Source organism: Lynx rufus, unplaced genomic scaffold (assembly GCF_022079265.1).
Source record: "Lynx rufus isolate CCGP_SWC_20201006 ecotype Redwood Valley unplaced genomic scaffold, mLynRuf1.p SCAF_21, whole genome shotgun sequence".
Taxonomy (NCBI): Eukaryota; Metazoa; Chordata; class Mammalia; order Carnivora; family Felidae; genus Lynx; species Lynx rufus.
The window spans coordinates 21,645,538-21,673,160 of NW_025814836.1; the positions used below are offsets into that span (position 1 = coordinate 21,645,538).

General features: G+C 55.9%; 2 protein-coding genes across 7 annotated transcripts; both read left to right on the top strand.

The window, feature by feature from the left end:
• Window positions 1-1,863: 1,863 nt before the first annotated feature.
• AEN (apoptosis enhancing nuclease) lies at window positions 1,864-10,351 on the top strand. 2 transcript variants are annotated; one of them, XM_047086811.1, is made up of 4 exons: window positions 1,864-1,897; window positions 6,506-7,109; window positions 7,555-7,755; window positions 8,292-10,351. In XM_047086811.1, exons 2-4 carry the CDS (start codon window positions 6,570-6,572, stop codon window positions 8,526-8,528), a joined length of 978 nt encoding a protein of 325 aa, XP_046942767.1. In that variant the 5' UTR covers window positions 1,864-1,897; window positions 6,506-6,569; the 3' UTR covers window positions 8,529-10,351. The 2 variants fall into 2 exon arrangements, with proteins under 2 accessions (XP_046942767.1, XP_046942765.1); XM_047086809.1 differs by lacking the exon at window positions 1,864-1,897 and adding an exon at window positions 2,718-3,189.
• Window positions 10,352-15,799: 5,448 nt separating this feature from the next.
• On the top strand, window positions 15,800-27,409 carry ISG20 (interferon stimulated exonuclease gene 20). Of its 5 annotated transcripts, none has more exons than XR_006963428.1 (5): window positions 15,813-16,090; window positions 16,377-16,628; window positions 25,269-25,469; window positions 25,614-25,760; window positions 27,176-27,245. XR_006963428.1 is itself a non-coding variant. In XM_047086779.1 (4 exons), exons 2-4 carry the CDS (start codon window positions 16,401-16,403, stop codon window positions 25,617-25,619), a joined length of 435 nt encoding a protein of 144 aa, XP_046942735.1. In that variant the 5' UTR covers window positions 15,813-16,090; window positions 16,377-16,400; the 3' UTR covers window positions 25,620-25,876. The 5 variants fall into 5 exon arrangements, 3 of the variants coding, with proteins under 3 accessions (XP_046942734.1, XP_046942735.1, XP_046942733.1); XR_006963429.1 differs by lacking the exon at window positions 27,176-27,245 and adding an exon at window positions 26,645-26,680; XM_047086779.1 differs by lacking the exon at window positions 27,176-27,245 and having other exon boundaries at window positions 25,614-25,876.
• The last annotated feature ends 214 nt before the right edge of the window (window positions 27,410-27,623 follow it).

Sequence of the window (27,623 nt, forward strand, 5' to 3'; positions counted from 1 at the left end):
CTACTGCTTACAAGACGGAGCTAGGCGGAGTCAGGACTGTTTTGGTAAGGGTCTTTGTTTGGACCCTAGCTGTTTCCTCTTAATTTCTTTAAAGTGTCAATTTCCTTGGGGCGCCAGGGTGACTCAGTCGGTTAAGCCTCCGACATCGACTCAGGTCATGATCTCATGACTCAGGTCATGATCTCACAGTAGGTGGGTTTGAGCCCCGCATTGGGCTCTGTGCTGACAGATCAAAGCCTGGAGCCTGCTTTAGATTCTGTGTCTCCCTCGCTCTCTGCCCCTCCCCCGCTCGCATTATTTTAACCATTAAAATAATTTAAGTGTCCCTTTCCTTAACTGTAAAACAGAAATAATAATAGCACATATTTCATGGGGTTCTTCTACATATTATATATGTATTGCCTGGCATACAGTAGTGCTTGCATAATAAATGTGAACTGTTTATTATTATTCTTGCTATTTTTTGTATATATCCTTTTTATTTTTTTAATCTTTTATTTAAATTCCAGTTAGTTAATATACAGCATAATATTAGTTTCAGGTGTACAATTGAGTGATTTAGCACTTACAAACAATATCCACTGCTCAACACAAGTGCCCTTCTTAATCCCCATCACCTTTTTTTTTAGCTTGTTTTACTTTTTATTTTTTTAAATTTACGTCCAAATTAGTTAGCATATAGTGCAACAATGATTCCAGGAGTAGATTCCTTAGTGCCCCTTAACCATTTAGCCCATCCCCCCTCCCACAACCCCTCCAGTAACCCTCAGTTTGTTCTCCATATTTATGAGTCTCTTCTGTTTTGTTCCCCTCCCTGTTTTTATATTATTTTTGTTTCCCTTCCCTTATGTTCATCTGTTTTGTCTCAAAGTCCTCATATGAGTGAAGTCATATGATTTTTGCCTTCCTCTGACTGACTAATTTCACTTAGCGTAATACCCTCCAGTTCCATCCACGTGGTTGCAAATGGCAAGATTTCATTCTTTTTGATTGCCGAGTAATACTGCATCGTATATATATACCACATCTTCTTTATCCATTCGTCCATCGATGGACATTTGGGCTCTTTCCATACTTTGGCTATTGTTGATAATGCTCCTATGAACAAGGGGGTGCATGTGTCCCTTCGAAACAGCACACCTGTATCCCTTGGATAAATGCCAAGTAGTGCAATTGCTGGGTCGTAGGGTTATTGTTCTTGCTATTATTCTGGTCGCACTGAATTCTCTGTTAACCGTTCTGTTTTCCAGCCAGACCTCGAGCAACTGGAGTTTTAGGGATTGTGCTTATTCTGTGTATCCCATTGCTGAGGCCATAGCAGGAACTTCGTACTTATGAATAAAGTATTGCAAAGAGATAAATGAAAGACTAGCGCCCCGAAGGAGCAAACCTGACTTTAAAAATCTCTCTTTAGTACCCCTCACGTATATTATTTCACTGAATCCCTACGACCCCTAAGGGGTAGGGGCTATTATTCCCATTCTGCAAATGTGGGTGTGTCTTCTGTAAGTCATTCGGCCTTTGGGGGTACAGAGCTCGTAGGAGGCCACATCCCGACCCAGGGAGCGGGGTGGATCGGGGCTGGGGGGACACAGATCCGAGGAATGCGACCCCGGAAAGAAGAGGTCACGGTCTCCTCCGGTTCGTTTAAAATTTGTCGCCAGTCTGGCCGGCTCCGGACCCAAACCACACCCCTTTAGGAATCCCCGCCCCCTCTGCCGCTCTGCGCCTATCCGCCGCGAGCCAGGCTCCCGGCCAATCAGAAGAAGGGTTAGGCGGGCGCGGCCGTTCGGCGAGCCAATGGGTGGGGAGCCGGAGCGGGGCTTGCCCGGGCATGTGGGAGCTGCAGGCTGTCTGAGCACCACGTGCGGGCGGGAGGACAGACGCCGCACTTCAGGTGATCTCGGGACCCTGTCGGGGGCGGCGGGCTGGGGCGGGCTGGCGCGGCGGGCTGGGGCGGGCTGGCGCGGCGTGTTCCCGGCCGCAGCGCCCCGCGCGCGGTGTTCGCCCCCGGCCTGCGGCAAGGGGCGCCCGGTCGACCAGCTCTCGCGGCCCGGCGGGCGTGGAGGCCTGGCCCCGGGCGCAGCCTGTGTCCGGTCCCCGCCCTGCTCGGGGGTCCGGGGCCTGTGGGGGGCGGCGCTGGGCGCTGGGACTGGGCCTGGCAGGCTCGGCCCGGCCGCCGCGGCCAGCGAGTGACTGCCTTCCGAGTCCTTCCCTGGCACCGCCTTCCGAGTCCTTCCCTGGCAGAAGTCGGGCCTCCCCCACGGGGGGAATCCTCAGGGATCGCGGGCGGCCGGGGCCGACCGAACGGGGCCCTCGGGCTCTCGTTTCCCTGCCGAGAACTTGGGAGTCCACGGGGATCTCAGCGAGCCACACTTGCTCAAATTCGGGCGATTATTCGTAGCAGGGCTTGGGGGTGAGGTCGCGCGCTCGGTGAAATACAGATTCTCAGGCGCCCTTCCCCAAAATGGCAGTTAGAATAGTGGGGGGGGGGGCAGGTAGGCCTGGGAATAGGCGTTTTAAACAGACGTTCTAACTGCTTTTGGGGAAGCCCCAAGCCTGGTTCAACCCTCGGTTTTAATAAACTCTCCTTTTGTGGCGAGGGGATGGTGACTCGGTCCAGGTCGTCTAGCTTTTAATGCCCGAGCGCTAAGTGGGCCTGCACCCGCCCTGTCTTCCTGATCTGCCAGCAGGTTGGTAGCCCCTCGGCGATTGGGACTTCGTGGTTCCTTTGAGGCCTTGGCTCCGAGGCCTCTGCTGCTGGGGTGCTGGGGTCCTTCCCTTAGGCCACAAGGCTCCCCTAACCCCTGCAACAAGAAGGCCCTGTGGCTGCCGAGCCCCGAAGAGCTGGTTCCAGACTGGAGGGGGATTGGACCTTGTCTTTACTGAAACAATTGTGTTATTTGAGCAAAACTTGTCTCCAGCCTGGCTGAGCTCCCGACGGGGGCCCAGAATAGGGGAGGCAAGTCCTAGATAATTAATCGTTGTCTCCGACAGGTCAGCAAGGTCCCGGCATATGGAAGAGGGCTGCCTCCACCTCTTGAAGCACGAGGCCACTTTTTCTCAGGCAACTTAAATTTCTGGTTTCTTTGAAACCATCTTGCCAGAAGGGTCAGGGAAGCCACTCCTGACCTGCAGAGGGCCCTGAGCCCTTTCAGAAGGGAAAGGGTCCTCCTCCCCCCGACAGAGGTCAGTTTCTAGCAGCATCAGAGTTTGTCCTCCTAGGTCCGGTTCTCCCCATTGCCGGGCTGAGGCAAATTGAGGTTCTGTGTTTGTCGGCTCTCCTATGTGACTTGTCGAGATGAAGAAGCAGATTATGGCTAAGTGCACGTCTAAAAGGGAGAAGGCTTCTTGGGGAGTAGATGAGCAAGCCAGAGGGACGATGAGTCAGGATGGGGCACCGTGCCTCGCCCTGGCCCGGCGTCGCGGAGTAGCACTCCTCCCCACGCCTCTTAAATCTCTGCTCCTGTTCAGACTCTTCTCCAGAGCTCCTCCTATAAGGCAGAGTCGTGCTCCTGTTCCCGCATCAATCCCTGGACGGAGCCCATGCTTTCAGCACCTTCCAGACACAGTTCTCTCTCGCCCTGCACCGTCTCCTCACCCCCTACCTCCTTTTCACTTGCTGCACCGCCTCCTTGCCCTCTCACAGTGGCTGTACTCTGCCTCCTGGACTTCGTGTCTGCATTTTCTCTGGACGCCCTCCCCTTTCTGTACTCCTGGCAGACTTTCCTGAAACTCTTCAAAATGTGCTTCCACTGCCAGGCTGCACTAACCCAGCGCTTCTGACTGTCCAGTACTTGGCCCGGTGAGTCACCTTGGCCAGGCCAGCCTGTCCTTAGTTCACCTCTCCCATCCCTGAGCCCACCCTGGTGGGTGTCTGGCTGCCTGTCTCCTTGCCACACCCTGAGTTCCCAGTCACCTCCAGCTCCCTTCACGCGCTTCTCCAGAGGACCCGCTATATGCTGGGGCCTGGGCTGGCTGATGGGGAAGGGGCGGAGACACACAAGGCTCTGTGCCTGCCTTTCAAGCACTTGGAGCTGGACCGTATGTAACCACTGCCTGAGAGTGTAGCGGACCCTTCTCTGGTTGTGCTGTTAGGAGTAGAGGGGTGACTTTCTCTGCTCCCCAGCTAGACTATAAATGTCTGGGCTTAGGGCTACCGTGCAGTATTTCAGTGACTTCCCTGGGTGCTCTGGGACTCCCTCAGTCGATCAGCAGAGATCAGCCTGGGGACACCAGCTTAGGGTAGGGCCACCTAAGTGTACGATAGTCTTCTCAGAGTGGGGACAGAAGGTTGAGTAGTAGAAAGGGGGGAGGGACAGTTCCCCCAGCTGTGATTTACCCACCAGCGGCATCGTCTGCTCACGGGCCCCTCTTCCTTCCCCAGCCCTGGGCTCCTTTCCTTTCAGGCCTTTGCACCAAACATGGCCACTAATTTGTCTCCCTGTCACCTCGAGGGTTACTGTTTTTCCTTCGCTTAGATTTAATCTCTTCTGGCAAGTCTTCCAGAATCATCCTCAGCATGTTCTGCTTCCCTGGCACTTCTGACCCAGCCCTGCACACACCCGGTGCTTTGTCCCTGTCTCTGCAGTGAGATGAAACTTCTCGGAGCCCGGTTGGGACCCCAGGGAGCCTCAGGCAGCCCAGTGGAATGAAGGGCTGCTCCAGCAGGACTTCCTGAAAGATGTAGACAGGACAGGGGACGTATGTGAGGGGGACGGGAGGCAAGAGGAAGGCCTGTGGCTGGGGAAGGGCAGTGAGTCCAGGCTGAGGCAGCTTTGACCTTGGAAGAGTTCATTACCAACCAGGAGAAGAGTCTTAACCTCTCTGGGGGAGAGGTACCTGGGTAGCTCAGTCGGTTAAGCATCTGACGCTCGATTTTCGCTCAGGTCATGATCTCACGTTTCTTGAGTTCAGGCGTCGGGCTCTGTGCTGACAGTGCGGGGCCTGCTTGGGATTCTCTCTCCCTGTCTCTCTGCCCCTCTCCCTCTCGTGTGCGCGCACGCTCTCTGAATAAATAAATAAATAAATAAACGTACAAGAAAAACCTCTCTGGGGGAAAGGAAGCAGGCAGTTATTGAGCCCCTACTGTATACGGTGTATGCAGATCACAGCACACGTGTGTCGTGTCTTCAACAGGAAAGGTGGTAGGGCCATTTCGCATGCAAGCCGCCTGAAGCTCAGCAGAGCTCCGTCCGGAGCTGAGTTAAATCCTGCTCTGCCTGCTTGAAAGTCCTGGTTTTCTGGTCTGTTAACAATGTACCAGCTGACTTAGCGGGTGAGGTGAAGCTCTCTGAGCTAGGTCCCCCGCTCTTGGGCGGCTGCTGGCCTTGTTGCATGGGATTTGCAGCTCCCTGTGAACTGCAGCCCTTTCTGGTGTTCAGTGATGGAGAGCTTGGGGCCCCGGAGACCTGCAGACACTGCTGCTCAGGGCCTCTTCCGTTTCTGCTTTGTAAGCTGAGCAGGTTTACCATCACGCTGCTGCCCACAGCCTATGGTGACCTCACCACGTGCCCAGCTGTTGAAAAATGTTTGCGCGTGCTCTTGTGATTTGTGAAGTAGAAAGTCATTTAATAAATTACCGTATTTTGGGGGCACTTGGGTGGCTCAGTCGGTTAAGCATCCAACTTTTGATTTCGGTTCAGGTCATGATCTCACAGTTTGTGGTTTTGAGCCCTGTGTTGAATGGCTTTGTGCTGACAGCACAGAACCTGCTTGGGATTATCTGTCTCCCTTTCTCTCTGTCCCTCTCCTGCTCATGCTCTCTTTCTCTCAAAATAAATAAACAGTAAAAAAAAAAAACCAAAACAAACAACTGGGATTATATATACACACACATGCATATATATACACACACACACACACACACACACACATATACATACACACTATTTTTGGAACCGTTATTTTTCTCAAAAGTATACCTTTCTTAACAATTTTTAAGTTTGTTTTTAAGACAGAGCATGAATGGTGGAGGAGGGGTAAAGAGAGAGAGGGAGAGACAGAATCGGGGGCAGGCTCCAGGCTCTGAGCTGTCGGTGCAGAGCCCGATGCAGGGCTCGGCTCGCAAACCTTGAGATCATGACCTGAGCTGAAGTCAGATGCTGAACCAACTGAGCCACCAGGGCGCTCCTAGCTTTCTACAAATTTTTGATGCCAATGCTTACTGGAGGTAAGCTATGGCTTGGAAGTTGAGACCTTGGACTCTGGGTCCATATCAGTTCTTGTCTCTTATTAATTGAGCAGGTTACTTAGTCTCTCTGCTTCAGTTCTCTTGCCTGTGATTACGAGGGTAATAATACTTGTTCGGGTTGGGAATATTTAGTGATTCCCTGTAAAGTACTCAGAACCGTGATCTGCCTGTGGGGTTGACCTGAGTGCATTGCTTATTCGTAAAGGTCTTCGACTTGGCCTGGGAGCCTGAGACAGCACAGGGCTGTAGGGCAGCCCGGCAGAGGGGCACACTTCTCACCCAGCCCCTCTGCCCCTTGTGTTCTTTCTGCAGAGCGCTGCCCCGCTGGCACGTTGCCTCCTGGGCCTCGCTGGACCCCGGCGGTGAGCTTATTGGGATGGTACCCCGGGAAGGCCCTGAGTCTGCCCAGCGCCTGTGCCCTTCCCTGGCTGGCCTGAACGCCAAGGATGTGCTTCGGAGAAAGCACAAGACGAGGAGCCGACAGCACCAGCGATTCATGGCCCGGAAGGCCTTGCTGCAGGTGCAGGGGCTGCTGAGCACGCCCGCAGGGCCGGGATCCTCCCCGCTGCCCGCACGGCCGGAGGCACTGCCGGGCTCCGAAGCCACCAGCAGCAGAATGCAGCGTCCAAGGAATGAATCTGGAGGTGCCTCGTGCAGCCGAAAGCCCGCGCCCAGGGAATCCACAGCGCCCTGGCCCAGCAAGTGCGTGGCTATCGACTGCGAGATGGTGGGCACGGGGCCCCGCGGGCGGGTGAGTGAGCTGGCCCGCTGCTCTGTGGTGAGTTACCACGGCGACGTCCTCTACGATAAGTACATCCGGCCGGAGATGCCCATCGTGGACTACCGTACTCGCTGGAGTGGCATCACTCGACAGCACATGCGCACAGCCATCCCCTTCCAGGTGGCCCAGAAAGAGGTGAGGGCAGAGGTGGGGGCTTGTGTGATGGCTGATGGCCAGCGAAGGGCAGCCCTGGGTTTGAGCCGCCGCTTAGCCGGTGGAAACAAAAGACTTCGGGGAAGTTACTTAACTTGCCTACACTGTGGCTTCCTTCTGCAAAGAATCCTGTGCCAGCAGGAAGGGGTTGCTCGTACTGAGGAGCTAGAAGATGGACCTCACGTGTGCCTTCCCTTCATGCTCCAAACCACTCGTGGGGAGAGCACCTGTACCGGGGACAGAGCAGAAGTAGGCCCTGGGTCGTAGTGACTGGGAGGGCCTGGGTTCAAAGTGGAGGCAGCTTGGCTGACTGGAGCTCGTGGCTCCCCCGCCCCCCATGCTGCCACCCCTCGGCGGGATCTGGGCACCAGCGGTGAGGCTGGCAGCGTGACCGTGGGGACTTCCCACCTCCCTTCTCCGCTCCCAGATCCTCAAGCTCCTGAAGGGCAAGGTGGTGGTGGGGCACGCGCTACACAACGACTTCCAGGCCCTCAAGTACGTCCACCCTCGGAGCCAGACCCGGGACACCACCTACGTGCCCAACCTGCTCCAGCGGCCTGGCCTCCATACGCGCACCCGGGTCTCTCTGAAGGACTTGGCCCTGCAGCTGCTGCACAAGAAGATCCAGGTACGTGGCACGGGAGCAGGTGGCCGGTGGCTGCAGTGATTGGGGGCCCCAGCCGGGGCTGTGCCTCCAGGCTCCGGTCCCGCTTCCTCCCCCGTCCAGGGCACACGGGTAAAGCGCGGGCTGTCGCGTCTGCAGGCAGCCCCGGGGTGCTCTCTTCCCCCGTCCTTCCCCAGTGTGCACGCTCTTGCGGGCTGCTGTCTTCCAGATCCGCCCCCTGCCCACCTCCACTCCGTCCCCATGCATGTTGCATGTAGAGCTCCCATCGTGCAGCTGGAGAGCTGGATGGAGCCTTCCTCGGGGGTAGCCAGTGACCCTGGCTCCCACTGCCCTCCAGGCCTTTGAAGTCGGAGGTCTTTAGCGGGTGTAGATCTGAGGACGTGGGCTCAGTGGAGCGGGGTGGCATGGGGCCCGAGCGATGGCTGAGCTTTTCTGTCTGAGCGGCACCCTCGCCCTCCGCCCGGTCCCGAGCTGCGCGCAGCCGCTCGGAGAGTACGCGTTCGGGGCCCGCGGGCAGTGACGGGGACTGTCGTCCGCAGGCTGGCCGGCACGGCCACTCGTCGGTGGAAGACGCCATGACGGCCATGGAGCTCTACCGGCTGGTCGAGGTGCAGTGGGAGCAGCAGGAGGCCAGCAGCCTCCCCACCTGCCCAGAGGACCGGGAGCCCGACAGCGGCACAGACACGGAGCAGTACATGGAGGACCGGTACTGGCCGGAGGACCTGGCCCAGGGCCCCAGCGGAGGAGCGGGGGACGCACAGGACAGAGGCGAGTGAGGCCAGGGAGGCTCCCGGGCGGCCTCCGAGGGCGGCGAGTGGTGCGTGGGGGCCAGGCAAGCCCCGGGCACCGCGTCCTGGGCAGGACAGGGTGCCGCTAGCCCGCTGCCGGCACCCGGGGGTTGGGACCACCGGTCCTCCTGGCTCCCTCTGCCCACGGCGCGGCCCTCCCCTCCCCAGGGCTACTGCGGGCACTTTGTCCCCACCCCTGTGGTCGCTAATGGTGCTTCATCATAGACACCGTGAAAACGTCAGGTGGGCAAGCTGTGAGGACTGAGCCCGAGGAGGGACTGTGCCACAGACGGTCCTGGCTGTCACTGGCCTTCCCCGCCCCCAGGCTGCGCTGTCTATAGGGATGATGTCTCCTCCTTGGGGTGTTAGTTCAGCTCAGTGACTTGGTAAAGCCCTCTTGTTGTCCTCTGCCCCGTCCTCCACAGGCACGTCAGGTTCAGAAGGAGTATGCCCTGAATCTGTAGAGTGAAGGCCACTCTACGGGGCCCTCCTTCGCTTTCTCTCGGAACTGGAACTCTGGCTGTAGCCGTAGTGGAAACCCAGCGCGAGGCTACGATGGCATGGCAGGGCTCTCAGGCTCATGGGGTGTTGGCACCAGAAGTCACCAGGCATTGGTGGGAGGACGAAAGCCGACAGGCTTTGGGTGGGGAGTGTGGCATACTAATTTTGACCCAAATCAGGCATTTCTCCTGCCCATCCAGCACGAGGCTCCCTTAAGCACAAGCCTGAGGAACAAGACAGCAGCTTGAATCCCGGGACCCCTGTGCAGAACCGCACCCAAGGGACCTTATTTATCGAGAGCAAGGCCAGCGGTGTGCAGGGGAGCAGAGTGGGTGTCCCCCGGGGATAGGGCCGGGCAGTGGCGGCCGTGCAGTGCGCCCGCACCCGGGCTGGGGTCCCCTCAGGCACTTTGATCCACAGTCCTTGTGGTTATTGGGTTTTCTCCAAATTTCTAGAACTGCTCTCTGTCAGGTTTTCATCTCCTACCCTTCTTTCCTTGTTTCCTAAGGGGCAGTTTGGGGGTATTGAGGTTCAACCAAGAGCTCGGGTCCACACAGACCGTTGAGCCCCATCTTGGCTTGCCACTTAATAGCTTTGAGACCTCAAGTCTGTGACCTCACTCTTGAGCCCGTTTCCTTGTCTGTAAAATGGGGATAATGATATAACCTACCTCACAGGACTGTCACGGGGGGACGCTAAGTGCTTAGCGCAGTGCCTGGCACTTGGCAAGCCGAGGTCGGTGGGAGCAGCTATTTTTTCTTCAAGGGTCACTGTCAGCCTCTTCTGGGTCACACCTGAACACGCGCCTTGGCTTGAGTGGCTTCGGCCCAGACGGGGACTGTCCTTCCTTGCTTAGCTGTTCCAGCAGGTGGGGCACCGGGCCAGCCGTGGACACAACCTAGAGGTGCTGGGTTCTCCCTGCGGCCGAGTGACCTGTGTCTACTCCGCGTCCCTCTGTGTGCAGGAAGCTGACGATGGTTTCTGTGTCCGTCTGGGCCAAGCAGCAGGGCCAGGAGCTGAGAGACGCTGCTGAAACCACACTACTTTGAACTTGTCTGTCGCCAGCTCCCTCGCCGTCTGCAGAGTGGGGAGCTGGCTGAGGCGCTGACCTCTGCTGGCCTGGCTCCAGGGCTTTGTTCTGGAGTCCTTAAAAGTCTGTAGCTGGTGCCAGACTCCCAGCTGGGGCGTAGCTTCGATTCTTGGGGCTGTGGGTTGAAGAAAGATGGAGCTGTTACCAGCAGGGAAATGTACTGGCTTTAAAATCAGCTTTGTTGTAAAACCAATTGTTCTGGAATAAAACTCAACGAGAAACGTGGATGAAGTGGCCCTTTCTGAATTCTCCGACTGGGGTGGGAGGGTGGCTTGGCGGAGAGACCGGGAGGTGTGGGAGCACTGAGTCTTGCTGGGCGCTTTGGCATTTGAGGTGGGGGCTTTCCAGATGATGCTTTGGGATGTGGCAAGAACATTCTAAAGCTACAGAATTTATGTCTTTCAAATACTTTGTTGAGCTTATTTATTTTGAGAGAGAGAGAGAGAGAGAGAGAGCATGAGCTGGGGAGGCAGAGAGGGAGAGAGGGAGAATTCAAGCAGCCAAGCAGGTTCCGCGCTGTCAGTGCAGATCCCGACGTGGGGCTTGATCTCATGAACTGTGAGGTGATAATCTGAGCCAAAACCAAGAGTTGGACGCTTCACCGACTGAGCCCCCAGGCGCCCCTATTTTTTAAAATTTTATCACTGCCCTATTGTAGAGCATAAAGTTTATTTAATTTGCTTCTGCTGAAGCTGTGTACTCACTTTTTTAAGACAATTTTTGGTTTTGATTGTGATTAAATACACAGAACATAAAATTTACCGTCTTCACCATTTCTAGGTGCACAGCTCAGTGGTGTTACGTATATTTACATCGTTGTACAATCTCCAGAGCTTTTTCATCTTGCAAAACTGAAACTGCTCATTTCACACTTAACTCCCCATTCCCTCCTCCCCCCCGCCCCTGGCAATTGCCATTCTGCCTTCTGTTTCTATGATTTTTTTTTTTTTACTAAAAAAAATTTATTTTAATGTTTATTTTTGAGAGAGAGAGAGAGAGAGAGAGAGAGAATCTGAAGCAGGCTCCAGGCTCTGAACTGTCAGCACAGAGCCCGACGCGGGGCTCGAACCCACGAGCCACAAGATCATGACCTGAGCCGAAGTCGACACTCAACCGACTGGGTGACCCAGGCACCCCTGTTGCTATGAGGTTTACTAGATGCCTCATCGAAGTAGAATCGTCCAGTATTTGTCTTTGTGATTAGCTTATTTCACTTAGTGTAAGGTCCTCCAAGTTCATTCATGTTTAGTATGCAGGAGGATCTCCTTCCTTTCTTTAAGGCTGAATAATCATTTGGGTGCATGTACCACATTTTGGTTATCCAGTCACCCCTCAGTGAATACTTGGCTTTCTTCCCCTGCTTAGTTGTAACATTGCTGTGAACACAGGTGTGCAATGTCTCTTTGGAATCTGCTTTCAGTGCTTCGGGGTGTATACCTAGAAGTAAGATTGCTGGATCGTATCATAGTTCTGTATCTAATATTTTGAGGAACGGCCATACTATTTTCCATGGAGGCTGTACCATTTTACATTCCCACCACCAATGCACAAGCTTTCTAATTTCTTCACATCCTCACCAACACTTGTTATTTTCTGGGTTTTTTGGGTTTTGTTTTGGTTTTTTGGTTTTACTCCTTTATCTTTTTTGGTAGGTATCCTAGCGGGTGTGGGGTGATAATCTCATTCTGGTTTCAACTTGCGTTTCCCTAATAACTAGAGATCTTGAACATCTTTTTGGGTATCTGTTGACATATAGGAGTTTTTTTCACTTTTTGTGTCTTTTTTTTTTTTTTTAAGGTTATTTATTTTTGACAGTGACAGAGTGTGAGCATGAGCTTGGGAGGGGCAGAGAGAGAGAGGGAGACACAGCATCCGAAGCAGGCTCCAGGCTCTGAGCTGTCAGCACAGAGCCTGACATGGGGTTCAAACTCACAAACTATGAGATCATGACCTGGGCCAAAGTCAGATGCTTAACCGACTGAGCCACACAGGCGCCCCATCATTTATTTCTTTTTTTTAAGACACAGAGACAGAGTGTGAGTGGTAGAGGGGCAGAGAGAGAGGGAGTTGCAGATTCGGAAGCAAGTTCCAGGCTCTGAACTGTCAGCACAGAGCCCGACGAGGGGCTTGAACTCAAACCATGAGATCATGGCCTGAGCCAAAGTCAGATGCTCAACAGACTGAGCCACCCAGGTGCTCCTATTATTGTATTGTATTGTATTGTAGTGTAGTGTATTTAATTTAATTTTTTTTTAATTTTTTTAACGTTTTTTTATTCTTATTTTTGAGACAGAGAGAGACAGAGCATGAACGGGGGAGGGTCAGAGAGAGAGGGAGACACAGAATCTGAAACAGGCTCCAGGCTCTGAGCTGTCAGCACAGAGCCCGACGCAGGGCTCGAACTCACGGACCGCGAGATCGTGACCTGAGCCGAAGTCGGCCGCTTAACCGACTGAGCCACCCAGGTGCCCCTAATTTAATTTTATTTATTTTATTTTATATTATCTTACTATTTTATTTTTAGAGCACGCGTGTGCGAGCAGGGCAGGGGCAGAGAGAGAGAAAGAATCTCAAGCAGACTCTATGCTCAGCACGGAGCCCGACTCGGGGCTCCATCCCATGACCCCGGGATCATGACCTGAGCCGAAACCAAGAGTTGGACGCTCAACCAACTGAGCCACCGAGGCGCCCTGTGTTTCTTTTGAAAACCGTGTTCCATTCGCAGTTTTACATGTATTAAGTTGAACCGCACCAAGTTGCTTCCATTTGACTGAGCTGGTCCTACCTGCCACATACACCTTACAAGTCCACACAGGCACATTTTTGAGCACACGCCCGCTGAAACAAAAGGTCAGGGTGCCTGTAGGGAGCGGTGTCCTACCCGCTGTTAGGAATCATCCACTCTCAGCCTGCAGCCCGCGCTTGGTGCCACCCAGTGGCAGCCTCTCCACCCTGTACGTTCACAGGTGGGTCGACTGAGGCAGGATGTGTGTCTTGTAAGGTTGAGAGGTTTGCCTTGAGGGACTTTCCTGCTGTCACTTGACCTGAGGGCTGCAGCCTTGGTCTGGCCAACGGGTGACACCAGTTAAACCCGGGAAGCCTCCCTTCCAAGCTCTTCCCCCCACCCATCCCCCTGGCTGGGGCCAGGGGCTTCTCCCCTAGGCTGTCAGAGGGCCCCTGTCTGACCTCAGCGTGCCCAAGGCCTTGGGAAAAAATGCAACACAGATCCGGGGGGTTCTCTCGGTGCAGGTGCCGGGGGCCCTGCAGCAAAACAAGCAGAGGGGGAGGAGGAGAGGAGCAAGTAAAGTACATGGGATTTCAGATGATGTTAACTATTCCTACAGAGGAAACCCAGAAGGGATTGGAGGTACAGTTGTGGTTTTTTTAAAACATAATTTATTGTCAAATTGGCTAACATACAGTGTATACAGCGTGCTTTTGGGTTTGGGGGTAGATTCCCGTGGTTCATCACTTACATGCAACACCCAGTGCTCGTCCCAACAAGCGCTCTCCTCAGTGCCCACCACCCATTTTCCCCTCTCCCACGCCCCATCAACCCTCAGTTTGTTCTCTGTATTAAGCAGTCTCTTATGGTTTGCCTCCCTCCCTCTCTGTTTGAAACTATTTTTCACCTTCCCCTCCCCCATGGTCTTCTGTTGAGTTTCTCAAGATCCACATATGACTAAAAACATGGTATCTGTCTTTCTCTGACTGACTTATTTCACTTAGCAGAATACCTTCAAGTTCTATCCACATTGTTGCAAATGGCGGGATTTCATTCTTTTTCATTGGCAAGTAGTATTCCATTGTATATATAAACCACATCTTTTTTTTCTTTTTAATGTTTTATTTATTTTTGAGATAGAAAGAGACAGAGCATGAGCAGGGGAGGGGCAGAGAGAAAGGAAGACACAGAGTCTGAAGCAGGCTCCAGGCTCTGAGCTGTCAGCACATAGCCCGACGCAGGGCTCGAACTCACGGACTGTGAGATCATGACCTGAGCTGAAGTCGGACGCTTAACCAACTGAGCCACCCAGGCGCCCCTATAAACCACATCTTTATCCATTCATCAGTTGATGGACATTTGGGCTCTTACCGTAATTTGGCTATTGTTGAAAATGCTGCTATAAACATTGGGGTACCTCTGCCCCTGTGCATCAGCACTCCTGTATCTTGTGGATGAATTCCTAGTGGTGTCATTGCTGGGTGGTAGGGTAGTTCTATTTTTAATTTTTTGAAGTGCAGTTTTTAAATTTTTTTAAATCTTTATTTTTGAGAGAGAGACAGAGTGTGAGCGGGGGTTGGAGGGGCGGGGACAGACAGAGAGAGAGAGACACAGAATCCGAAGCAGGCTCCAGGCTCCAAGCTGTCAGCACAGAGCCTGATGCAAGGCTCGAACTCATGAACCGTGACATCATGACCTGAGCTGAAGTCGGCCACTTAACCAACTGAGCCACCCAGGCGCCCCCCGTTTTTTTAAAACATTTTTAACGTTTATTTATTTTTGAGAGAGAGAAAGAGACAGAGCGGAAGTGGGGGAGGGGCAGAGAGGGAGACACAGAATGTGAAGCAGGCTCCAGGTTCTGAGCTGTCAGCACAGAGCCAGACACGGGGCTCGAACCCGAACCCATGATCCTTGAGATCCATGACCTGAGCCGAAGTTGGATGCTTAACCAACTGAGCCACCCAGGTGCCTCGAGGTACAGTTTTTAAAAAAAATTTTTTTTTTCAACGTTTATTTATTTTTGGGACAGAGAGAGACACAGCATGAACGGGGGAGGGGCAGAGAGAGAGAGGGAGACACAGAACCGGAAACAGGCTCCAGGCTCTGAGCCATCAGCCCAGAGCCCGACGCGGGGCTCGAACTCACGGGCCGCGAGATCGTGACCTGGCTGAAGTCGGACGCTTAACCGACTGCGCCACCCAGGCGCCCCATCGAGGTACAGTTTTTAAATAGAGGCCAGAAAAGGCCTCAGTGGGAGGCCAAGGGAGAAGGAACAAAGGGATAGATAACTTGGAGGCAGAGCTCCAAGGGGCAAGAATCTCACCGCAGAATATGGTGACGACTTCCTCACTGAAACTGGCTTCTGTTTTTGTCCCAGCTGTAACTCATTCATCTAGTCAATAAATACTGAACGCTCTACGTGGCAGGCACTGTTGTAAGAGGTCAGGAGCCTGGGAGTGGGTCTAGCCCTAGGAAGCATGGCTGGGCTGCTGGGGGCCCCTTCCAGGCTTTCTTTTCCTTGTCCTCAAATAGTGTCAACCCAGCTGGAGGCAGAGCCCGTTGAGGGCAGGCAGATGGTCGTTTCTGAGGCACCCCCAAAGCACTGGAGCGTCTAGGGGCTCCCTCCTTGCCTGCTTGGCTTCCCCGGGTCGGAGGGTGAGGCTAGCCCTACTCACACCGCAACCTTCCATGCCCTTCCGGTGAATAGCCTCAATGTCCCACAAGCCAGCTCCCCCTGCCCCCATGGGAGACCTCACAGAGTGTCAGATTGGTAATAGCCCCGGAAGCTGTGGGACATTCCTTGGGCTCCCATCCTGGGGATGTTTATTCTACAGGCAGGCGGAGGGTGAGAAAGGAAAGAAAAATGTGGCAATCTGCTGCATCCACGTCAGCGGCATCATCTGAGGAGGGGAGGGCTCTTTTGAGCACTTAAGTGTGTGGTGGGGGGGAGGGGGGGAAGGCGAGACATGGGGACATGGAACCTGCCAGCTTTGTCCGTGATGACTCAGGCCCTTGGGCCCCCCACCTGCCAGCAGCCCGAGGATAAGGAGCAGCCCTGCCCCGCCCTGCCCCGGCCTCCCACCCCTGACTTCGCCTGATAACAAACCAGAAACTGAAACAGAGTCAGGATTCCCGGCTTGAAGTCAGAGATGAGTCACAGCTAAGAGCAAGTGCAGTAGCTGAGAAGTGGCACCAGAGAGGCAGACGTGAGCCGAAGGCACCAGAGGTGGGCAGGTGAGCGGGGGCTGGGACGGCGAGGCCAAGGCGCTTCCGCAGGGCCGCGGCCAGGGGAGCGGGTGGGAGGGGGCCTGGCGGTCCCAAGGCTGCTGGGCCAGACCAGAGGCCCTGGGACCGCCGGGCTGAGGAAGCCGGGCGGGGTGGCAAGGGGCCAGCTTCCCCTGTTGCCAGATGGCGTTCATGACAGACAGGGCAGAGGGGACAGGCTGGCTGGGTGGTGGCCGAGGACCCCCGAGGCCTCGGTCGGCCCTCGAGTGATGCCCCTCCCGCCTCCCCTGTCCAGCGCGTCTGCGGGTCCTGGTGACACATGGAGAGCGGCACCGAGGTGGTGGCCATTGACTGTGAGATGGTGGGGCTGGGGCCCCGAGGGGAGAGCGGCCTGGCTCGTTGCAGCCTCGTGGACCTCCACGGCACCGTGCTCTACGACAAGTTCATCCGGCCGGAAGGGGAGATCACTGATTACAGGACCCTGATCAGTGGGATCACACCTTGGCACATGCAGGAGGCCACGCCATTTGCCGTGGCCAGGCTGGAGGTGAGTGGAGGGCGGCGTGCCAGCCAGGTGGGGGGAGGGGGGAGGGGGGAGGGGAACCTGCGGACAGCCGCCCGCCATCCGCACACACGCTTCCCGGCACCTCGTCCAGGTGCCACATCTGGGACCTGTGACCCCAGCCGTGGAAGATTCCCCCCTCCGCCTCTGCATGACTAGGGCACGGAGAAACCTGTTGGTGTCTTCTTCACGTCCCTGAGAAGCCTTCCTCCATCAGACAACCTTAGACTCACGTCTGGGAGCAGCCTTAGGGCATCGGGCTCACCTTGCTGGTCTTGTGATGGGGGGAACTGAGCGCCCCTGATGCCCCCCACAGTGTGATTCTTTGCTCTGCCCTGAGCTGCCACTGGCGAACCCCGTGAGGAAATGAGGAAAGTGAGGCCCTCGCCGGCTGGGCCCTGGTAGCAGGCCCCAGGTCTTGAAGAACAGACCAGAGGCCCCCCTCACCCACCCCCAGGCTCCGGGAGCTTGTTCCCAGACCGCACAGTAGGGCCCTACCGTCGGCTAGAGGTCAGCGTGTGGCCCCAGGACCTCCCACCCTCCCGCCTCACCTTGTTGTGATGACTTTTCCAGTCTCCGCTTTCTGTTTCTGTTTCTGTTTCTCTGAATCACCAGACGGGAAGCAAAGTCTAGCACCTGCTTTAGTCCCTTCTGGGAAGGTTTGGAGGGGCGAGTAAACTCATCAGTATCTAGGCTGCCGGGGCTCGGGGAAGTCCCCGAAGAACAGAGGGGACCGCGGTCCGTCCCAACTCTGCACACCGCGTGCGTGCCAGGCTCCAGGCGCTGCAGAGAAACCCACGGCGGTAGCTACTGTTTACTGAGCGCAGGCTACTCGCCGGGTGCAATCCTGGGCACTGGCCGCCCGGAGCTCACTCACGCCTCCCGAATGGCCTGCCGCGAGGCCTCCCAGGAGCCGGTAACTCACAGTTGGGAGGGGCCGGTTTTGAATCTCGGCCGGTGACTTAGCAGCTCCTTGGGCGAGTTACCTGGGTGGCCTCTCTGCACCCAGTTTCTCCCACCTGGAAAAGAAACTGGGTACGATAACAGCAGCAACCTCATAGGATTATTGTGAGGCTTGAGAAAGCGCCTAGAGGGAGCGCCTGTATTATGTAAGGACTCCAAAAATGTTAGCTATTACGAGCGTCTGTTATCCCCATGTTGCAGATGGGGAAACTGAGGCCCGCTTGAACTAAGTGTATTGGTTTGCTCGGGCCACCATGGCGGAGTAGCACGGACTGCGGGGCTCAAACAACAGAAATGTACTGTCCCAAAGTCCTGGAGGCAGGAGGTCTGAGCTCAAGGCAGTAGCAGAGATTTGTCTCTTCTGAGGCTGTGAGGGAGAGTCCGTTCTACATCTTTCTCCCAGCTCCTGGGGGTCTGCTGGCAGTCTTCGGTGTTTCTCGGCTTGTAGAAGCATCACCCTAATATCTGCCTTCTTGTTCGAATGGCGATTGCCTTGTGTACCTGTTTTGTGTCCCCCACTTCCCGTTTATGAAGACACCAGCCATATCGGATTAGGGCCCACCCTAATGACCTGATGACCAGTACTTACATCTGCAATGACGCTGTTTCCAAATAAGTCACATTTTGAGCTATTAGGGGTAGGATTTCAACACAGGAATTGTTGGCAGGGGTGGGGGCGGGGGGGACACAATTCAACCCACAAGACTAAGTGACTCACAAAGTTTTAGGTAACTAGATGTGGTCAGGACTCAGAACTCAGGCTCAAAAGTCTAGGGCTGTGTGTCCAACAGGGGGCTGCCAGCCACACGTGGCTGAACACCGCCAGTGTTCAAATACCTCCCATGGCTCCCCATTGCCTGAGGTCCCCCCAGCACACACTCATGGCCGTTCAAACCCTACCCACCTGCCATTCCTGCCTGCCCTTACAGCTCAGCCATCATCCAGCCAGTGCTCTTCCAAGCCCCTCCCCCTGCCCTCTCCCATCCCTGCCCCTGGTCCAGGCCAGAGGAGTCCTTCCTGGTGCCCTTCCCCACCCTGTTCACCACCCCTACCTCTCCACACTGGACTCTGTAGTGGGGGGCTCCAGTTCTCCTGGCTGTGGCCCCTGTGCTTTATTTATTTATTTATTTTTGTTTATTATTTTTGAGAGAGAGAGAGAGAGAGAGAGCAAGCAGGGAAGGGGCAGAGAAAGAGAGAGAGAGAGAGAGAGAGAGAGAGAGAGAGAGAGAGAATCCGAAGCAGGCTCCTTGCTGACAGTGCAGGGCCTGACACGGAGCTTGAGCTCACGAATCGTGAGATCATGACCTGAGTGGACACTTAACTGACTGAGCCACCCAGGCGCCCGGGCCCCTGTACTTTAAAGCTTGTCTGTCCACACACGTGGCCTGCCTCGTTCCACGTTCCTGCTGTGTACTCTATCTGCCCCCAGATTGGATGGTGTGCTTTGCACACAGAAGGTACCCTGAGAATGTTTGGGGGACTACAGTTGAACCGATTTTCACAAAATACAGAGTTCTGGCAGCGGCATGGAACGAAATCGCCTCTGCCCTCGTGCTGGCCTTTGCTGTTAAGATGCAGTGATACGCACACAGCCTGGGAGGTGGAGAGCAAGTGCACTGTCTTTAGAACTTGTCTGGACGTGGCTCTGTGTCCTCTGGCTCGTTGCTAAACCTCTCTGTGCCTTCAGGAGGCACATCTACAGCACAGGGGTGACGAAGCAGCATGGGCGTATCCAGCACCGTGTCCTGGAGCCGTTCTAAGTATTTTCCACATGCCACTGCCTTTACTCTCCACTACAACCCCGGGAAGTAGTTAACCAGTGTCATTACTCCATTTGACAGATGAGCAAACTGAGGCACAAGGCTGAGCCAACTGTCCAAGGAAGGAGTAGAGCAGAGACTCAAATTCTGGCTCCAGAGCTTGCTCTGGGATGTTCCGATCCCACGATGCACGTGTATACACGCTCCGTGAATGCTGAGCATCCAGTATATGCGTGGGACAGTGCTAGGCACCCCACGTTTGAGCCCAGGCGGGAGAAGGCAACGGCTGTCATTTGTTTGCGTGAACCAGGACACAAAGGCCGCTTGATCCCACTCCATCGCCCATAGCGTTCTAATCCCAGAGACAGAGACCGGGCTCACGGGCCCCAAGATGTGAAGAGCTCCCAAAGGGAAGAAGCCTATCGTTGCCTCCCGCGCCGGGTGACGCCTCTCAGGTGAGATTAGGGCTCGCCAGGCTTTGGTTTCACGCAGGCAACTTTCAGAGGCTGCTCACCAACCTGTCTCTTCCTCCCCTAGGAGTGGTGACTGGGTCCGGCCAGTGGTGAGCCATAGACCGGCCCATGGCAGCCAGCGGGCTTCTGGGGATCCACTAAGCGCCCCCACAGTCCACCCTGGAGGGTTGCTACCATAGGGCACTGAGATTGTGCAGGGGATCCCCCCTCCTGTTTTGTTTTTTTTAATTTTTTTTTTCAACGTTTATTTATTTTTGGGACAGAGAGAGAGCATGAACGGGGGAGGGGCAGAGAGAGAGGGAGACACAGAATCGGAAACAGGCTCCAGGCTCCGAGTCATCAGCCCAGAGCCTGACGCGGGGCTCGAACTCACAGACCACGAGATCGTGACCTGGCTGAAGTCGGACGCTTAACCGACTGCGCCACCCAGGCGCCCCCCCCTCCTGTTTTTTATTCTTATTTTTGGTAAAGTGGTTACATTACCTTTTTTTTTAATGTTTATTTTTGAGACAGTGCAAACGGAGGAGGGGCAGAGAGAGAGGGGGGACAGGGGATCAGAAGCAGGCTCTTCGCTGACAGCACAGAGCCCGAAGTGGGGCTTGAACTCAGAATCTGAAGCAGGCTCCAGGCTCTGAGCTGTCAGCACAAAGCCCGACACAGGGCTCGAACTCACGATCCGTGAGATCTTGACCTGAGCCAAAGTTGGACGCTCAACTGACTGAGCCACCCAGGTGTCCGGTTACCTTACTTTCATAGTGGAAAGTAATCGCTTGTTACCTTCCGAAATCTCTAGGTCTGACATCATCTAGAGCAGCGGTTCTCAATGTGGAGTGGTGTTGCCCCCCAAGGGACAAATGTCTCACTATCTGAGGCATTTCTGGTTGCCACAAGTGGGGCAGGGGGCCTGCTACAGACATCCAGGGGGTAGAGGCCAAGGATAGTGCCAAACATCCTCTAATGCACGGGACGGCCCCTCCCCCAGCCACACACACACCAAGAGAAAGTGTGGAAGTTGAGAAACTGGCCTATAGAGCCCCATGAATCAGGCTGCCAGCTCAGAAGAGAACCCAGGAGGAGACTGAGGTCCAGAGAGGGGCAGTGACTTGCTTAAGGACACACAGCAAGCCGTGATACAACTCAGTGTTCAGATTCAGGGCTCTCACCTGGTGAGTTAATTAATGCTGTTTGTTTTGTTTTGTTTTCCTAATTGTAACTTTTAATGGCGTGTAACTTACTTTTGTAAATTAATGCTCCTTTCATGTTAACCCGGTACACTGAGTCGCATCTACCCTCTGACCAGGCTTGGGGAGGGATAATTACAGTTTTAGTTGGCAAACAAAACAGCTGAATCCCATGAAGCATCCCGGTTTAGGAGGGAAACGCAGACAGAAGAGAGGCCACAGTAGCCTGTGAACAAGGAGTTACTGGGCCAAGTGCCTCCTGCTGGGGCCCCGCCCCCGCTCAGGTGTCTCTGGGGCAGGTGTCTTTGGGGCTTGGCCAGATGGAGGAGGGTGACTTCACCGTCCAGGTTTCCCCTGGCATAAGCAGTCTTAGGGCGTGCGGGGAACAGGCTGGGGCAGGGCCACCTGCAGAACTGGGCAGGGGACAGGAGGAAAGGGGAGACTGAGGCCACTCTTGAAGATGACAGTAAGGCCTGGCCCTCTAGATTTTTCATAAGGGCCCCAGGTGATTTTTCCGACCGGGAACATCCGGGGACTACTTGGAACAAGAGTGGCACTGCAGTAGAAGGACCCTCCAGGCAGACACAGGCCACTGGTCCTGGTGCTACCCTGCCATGTGACACGGGTACGCGCTGCTCTGTAGCCCCCTTTCCCTGTTGGTAAGATGGTGTGATCATCCCGGCCTTGTAGGGGCCATGTCCCCGATCCGGGAAATCTGGGCGCTGCCCCGGGCCCAGCATGGCTCTCCGCTCCGCCATTAATGACGCTGGAGCAGGTTCTCAGCAGGTGGTAGTAACAACTATAATAACAGTGATGGGGTCAGGCAGGTCTGGACATCTCACTGCAGCTCTCAAGTCACCAGCCCTGTCACCTGGGCAAGCCTCTTAACCTCTCTGGTCCCCAGGCCCCTCCTCTGGGACATGGAAATCAGAATACCCGGGTTGAGAGGTCTGGCCTGGCGCTGTGAGAGCAGCAGATGGGTGATTGTCCCTCCTCCCCACTCAGTTCTTTCCAGGAATTCGAGTCTCCGCCCCCTATGTTTGGCACTCCTGACACTGAGGGCAGGTCCCGCGGCCAGCAGGTCACAAAGCCCTGAGGTCCTGCCAGCTGGCACCTTCTCCCCATCTCTGGCTCTGACAGCTCCCCCTCTTCCCTCCCCGGCCCTGTCTCAGAAAGTCGGGGGAGCCCTGGCTGCTAATGGGCCTCACCTCTCCAGGCCTTTGCCTTACAAATGGGGAAACCGAAGCCCAGAGATGGCCTGTGACCTCCATGAGAGCACACAGCAAGTCCCAGCAGTCCCTCTCTGCCCAGTGCCCAGGGCCCAGCATGTTTTTGGCCTGAAACATTGCTGACATCTCTCTGCTAAATAGACTCATCTCTTTTTTTCCTGATTCCTTCTGCTTGTCTACCCCCCCCCCATTTTATTTGTCTCCTCATGAGCCCAGCGGTGCTGACTGTAGCCACCCCCTGCCAGGACCCTGGGGCTCAGGAAGTGATTAATTTCCCAGGAATCTACCTCACGATGACTCTTGTCCTCTTCCGCCTGGGAACAGTGCAGCGGTTTCTGGGATGGCAGACAGTCCCTCAGGGCTTTGTGTGAACTGGGCCTGAGCCAGCTCCTCGTCGGGGGAAACAGGCCACATTGTTCAGGAACACAAAGAATGTGAGCAAGAAAAGGTGTGTGACCCACAGCTGCCCTGCGCGGCCTGTGAGCGCCACCCCTCTGCCACGGGCTGGCGGGGCCCTTTCCTCCACAGTAGGACTCGAGCTGCTGGTGAGGGCCGGTGTCCTCACCGCTCAGGTGACCTCTAGATCAGCAACACCAGCCCCACCTGTTAGAGACGTGAGATCCAGGGGCGCCCGGGCAGCTCAGGGGCTTAAGCGTCCAACTGTTGATTTCGGCTCAGGTCATGATCTCACGGTTCGTGGGGCTGAGCCCCGCGGCCAGCTCTGAGCTGGGTGCGGAGCCTGCTTGGGATTCTCTGTCTTCCTTTCTCTCTGTCCCTCCCCCACTCTCTTGCTCAGTCTCTCTCAAAGATAAATAAATAAACATTGAAAAAAAAAGTGAAATCCAGAGTTCTGGGTTCACCAGGTGACTCCCACCCCAAACGTCCACTGGAACCAGCACGGTCCATTCCTCAGGAGAGCTTCCCCAGGCCCTAGGCCTGGGCTCCGTCCAGAGGAGGCCCTGACAAAGCCGTGTGAACAGGGTGGGGTGACGTTGCCTGTTGACGGTAGATGGACGGAGCCCTGCTTCCACCACTGTGGCCAGGGACAAGTCGCCTCATCTCTCTGAGCCTTGGCTTCCTCTTCTGCAGAGTGGCCCCAATGATCCTGTGGTCGCCAAGGGAGAGCATACCAATGTCCCCCATGATGTCTCAGAAGGCCACCAGAAACAGAAGCAGGGCAGGGAGGGTGTCAGCCAGGTGGCAGTCTCCTTCCCCAGGCACAGAAGACAGGCCAGAAGTTATGGGAGAGCTGTCCAGAGGGGGGCCTGAGCCCCAAGATGCCCCTCCAGCTGGGGCCCGACACAGCTCCGCCCCAGAGCCCCCGTCCATCCTTCTCCAGTGGCAGCCCAGGTAAAGAAAGGGGAGCCTGTGTGGCCGTAGGTAGGAGGCTGTCCCCAGGGCCACCATGGGAGAGGAGTGCAGACGGAGTCCAGATGGGAGGCTTGGGTACTTTAGCGGTTACTCCCGAAGCTCGGCCCCTGGGCTGGTGGACGCCAGGAGCAGGCCTGCTCTTCCTAAGTGTGCTCGTGACGGGCAGTCCGCTGGCTCTGAAGGCTGGCCCTGCCACTGACCAGCTGTGTGGCCACCCCAGTTATCTAATGGTGCTTAGCAAATCGCCTCCAAACATAGTGGTTCAAACAATGTCAATATTTACTTTGCTCCTGCACCTGCAGTCTGGTCAGGGGCGGATGGGGACAGCGGTCGGGCTGAGGCAGAGGCACCCGGCAGGCCCAGAGCTGGAACCTCGGGAGGTTGGCTTGCCTACCCATCCCGTGGCTGGCGCCGGGGCCCCTCAGACTCGGCTCTCTGCCTCCAGTGGTCCCTCCAGCACGGTGGCTTCGGGGCGGCTCCGGGCTGCTGGGACACTGGCCCTCAGAGAAGTCAGAAGTCACACGGGCCGGCCCATATTCAATTCAATTGGATTCCATCTTTTGTGAGAGCCGGAGTCAAGGAATCCGCAAACTTGCTTTAAGATCCTGAAGAGTAACCTGGGGCAAATTATTTCACTCTCTTAGTGCTTCCACTTTTTTGTTCTCATCCGCAAAACATGGGCTGCGTTAGCTTTTTACGGCTGCCTTCTACAAAACCACAGGCTTAGTGGTTTAAAGCCACACGAACGGGTTATCCTTCGGTTCCACAGCTCCACGGTCTGACCCGGGTCTCAAAGGCTGAAATTAAAGTGTGGGGGGGCGCCTGGGTGGCGCAGTCGGTTAAGCGTCCGACTTCAGCCAGGTCACGATCTCGCGGTCTGTGAGTTCGAGCCCCGCGTCGGGCTCTGGGCTGATGGCTCAGAGCCTGGAGCCTGTTTCCGATTCTGTGTCTCCCTCTCTCTCTGACCCTCCCCCGTTCATGCTCTGTCTCTCTCTGTCCCAAAAATAAATAAACGTTGAAAAAAAAAATTAAAAAAAAAAAAGTGTGGGGAGGGCTGTGTTCCTTTCTGGAAGCTCTGCGGGGGAGTGCCGTTCCTCGCCTTTTCCACCCGGGGCCCCCTCCTCCTCCTTCAAGGCCAGCAGGAGCAGGTCAGGTTCTCAGGGCAAATCAGGGCCCTCCACCCGGAAGGGCCCTTGCGATTCCGTTGGGCCCATGCGGGTAGCCCAGATCATCTCTCACCTTGCACCCCAAAGCCCGCCTGCAGCTTTAACTTCTCTCCGCGTGTAAGGTGCTCCGGATTCTGGGGTTTAAGGTGTGGGCAGCTTCGGGAAGTCATTCGTCTGCTTGTCACAGCAGGCTTGTTGACAGGGTGGCACAGGTGACGTACTTAGGTAAGTGCCTGGCACCCGCGCGTGCTCAGTAGGTGCCACTGTCGTTACTCGTGCATGAGGAGAGGCCCGGTCCAGCCTCCTCGTTATACAGATGATAGAGAGGGTTGAAGCCCAGAGAGGGAGGACAGCTTGCTCAGAGCCACACAGCGAGTCGAGGAGGGACTGCTTTCCTCCGGTACCGCGAGGACCCCCAGTCGGCCCAGACCCGCCCGGAGGACCCCGTGTGATGTGCGGGGCGCACGTCTCCCTGGCCACAGATCCTGCGGCTCCTGAAGGGCAAGCTGGTGGTGGGCCACGACCTGAAGCACGACTTCCAGGCGCTGAAGGAGAACATGAACGACTACTCCGTTTATGACACGTCGGTGGACAGGCTGCTGTGGCGGGAGGCCGGCCTGCAGGACTGCGAGCGCGTCTCCCTCCGCGTGCTCAGCGAGCGCCTCCTCGGCCGGCGCATCCAGGTGAGCACCTGCCTGCTTGGGGGGGGGGGGGGCTGGCCCCTCCCCCCAGGCCCGCGCCCCTCCACCCCCCAGGGCCCGCCCACCATCCCCAGGGGCTCCAGAACCAGCCCTGGACCCCGAAGGCGCTCTGCATCTCCCCCACAGTCTTGAGAGCCTGTGTGCTTGCCAGCGAGGAGGGGTGCTGGCCTCGGGGTTCCCCAAGCAGCCGGCCCTGGACGAGGACCCGAGCGCAGGAGGTTCATTCCAGAGGTGACCCCGGGACGTGCTGGTGGAGCCCAGCGCCCAATATAGGTCTTGTTTGTTTTTAAACTCCAGCCAGTTACTCTGTGGATAACTGAAGTTTTTTTCTTTAATGTTTATTTATGTTTGAGAGAGAGCCAGTGTGAGCGGGGAAGGGGCAGAGAGAGAGGGGGGTAAGGGACAGAGGATCCCAAGCGGGCTCCGTGCTGACAGCAGAGAGCCCAATGCGGGGCTCGAACTCACTAACCTTGAGGTCCTGACCTGAGCCCACGCTTAACCAACTGAGCCACCCAGGCGCCCCGATAACTGACGTTTAATCCCACTGCGGGCCTCTGGAATAGGGTAAAACGCAGCCCTCAGATCTTTTCCAGGGAGCGGCGGTATTTACATACAGCTCCCAGCAGGCAGGGCTGCTGCTGCTCCCAGAGCCCCCATTTCTCGGCACTCGTAGTCTCCGGCGAGGCCCAGAAGGGGGGTCCCTGGGGGCTCACGGAGGTGGCAGGGCCGAGGGAGGTGGGCCGGACACCAGCAGCCACGGGTCCACGTGGGGGAGGTATTTATTAGCACCTACTCTGTGCCGGGCTGGTCAGGATGCTGGAGACGCAGGGCTGAGCAGGGCTGGCCTTGTGCTTGAGGAACTCCTGGGTTGAGGGAGGGTGGCCCATTAGCCCGGAGGGATGAAGGAAAGCAGGTCTGCAGGAGTCTGAAGGGTGAGTCTTAGTGGAGGAGGGTGGGGAGGGGAGGGCACCAGGAACTGGGGAGGGAGCAGGGGACGAGCCTGATTTTGGACCCCTCCGTTAGCCTTGTGGCACGCAGGACGGAGGACAGAATACACAGCACGTGGATTCACCCAAGTGCTGAGCAAGTAGCATTTAGAAACATCATTTTGGCATTTGAAAACAAAATTTTTTAACATATATTTATTTTTGAGATAGAGAGAGACAGAGCATGAGGGGCAGAGGGAGACACGGAATCAGAAGCAGGCTCCAGGCTCCAAGCTGTCAGCACGGAGCCGGACATGGGGCTCGAACCCCCTGAACTGTGAGATCATGACCTGAGCCGAAGTCGGGGCTTAACCAACTGAGCCATCCAGGTGCCCTGGAGTATTTTTTTTTTATATTCGCCTGGTCCCCTGGAGCTCCCTCTGTGTCTGTGTGTCTGCAGCCCCTCCTCCCCTCACCAGATTATAAGCACCTCGAGGACACAGCCCGGTTCTCGGGATGCTGGAAGCTGTGCCTGGCCATGCCTGGGCCTAGTGCCCCAGCTCTGGGTCAGACAGGAGAAGCCGGGCCTGTTCCGGCCACCTGCGGAGTCCAGGGTGTCAGAAGCCTGGGGACGCTCACCCACCGACCCCCCTCAAGGCCCGGGAAACCGGGGTGCAGGCGGGGAAGGCCCAGGTCACAGGGGGTCTCTGCATTCAGCCCTACCCCAAGTCCCGCCCCCCCGCTCTGTCCATGTGTCTACAGAACAGCCAGTTTGGACACAGCTCGGTGGAAGACGCCAGGGCGACGATGGAGCTCTACCGAATCTCCCTGCAAATTCGGGCCCGCTGAGGGCTGCCGGCCCGGTGGTGGGTGACCGCAGCTCCAGCCGGCCCCTTCCACAGGGACTCCCCCAGGGTCTTCTTCTCTTCGGGACAGCAACTCCCCTGCTTTTGGAAAACGCGTCTTTAGTAGTAAAATGGTTTATTTTTTCTGCTACCTCAGTGGCTACTCCTGTTGCCTTTTTCGGAGCCGGGTCACAGTGACGGGCCGTGGTCCACGTGAGGCTTAGACATCAGGGAAGACGGGGCTGGAATGGGGGGCTGGGGAGCGTATGTCAGTCTCTTTAATAATCCGGAATCCTTGAGGAATCTAGGTGGTATACAGCTAAATAATGCCCTTGCCTCTGCCTCCCTTTTCCTGTTGCGCTTAT

Coding starts and splice junctions, on each gene's coding strand:
- AEN (XM_047086811.1), top strand. CDS start 6,570: ATGGTACCCCGGGAAGGCCCTGAGTCTGCCCAGCGCCTGTGCCCTTCC. Junction 7,110..7,554: donor TCCAGGTGGCCCAGAAAGAG/GTGAGGGCAGAG, acceptor CTCCGCTCCCAG/ATCCTCAAGCTCCTGAAGGG. Junction 7,756..8,291: donor TGCTGCACAAGAAGATCCAG/GTACGTGGCACG, acceptor TGTCGTCCGCAG/GCTGGCCGGCACGGCCACTC.
- ISG20 (XM_047086777.1), top strand. CDS start 16,401: ATGGAGAGCGGCACCGAGGTGGTGGCCATTGACTGTGAGATGGTGGGG. Junction 16,629..25,268: donor TTGCCGTGGCCAGGCTGGAG/GTGAGTGGAGGG, acceptor CCCTGGCCACAG/ATCCTGCGGCTCCTGAAGGG. Junction 25,470..27,175: donor TCCTCGGCCGGCGCATCCAG/GTGAGCACCTGC, acceptor ATGTGTCTACAG/AACAGCCAGTTTGGACACAG.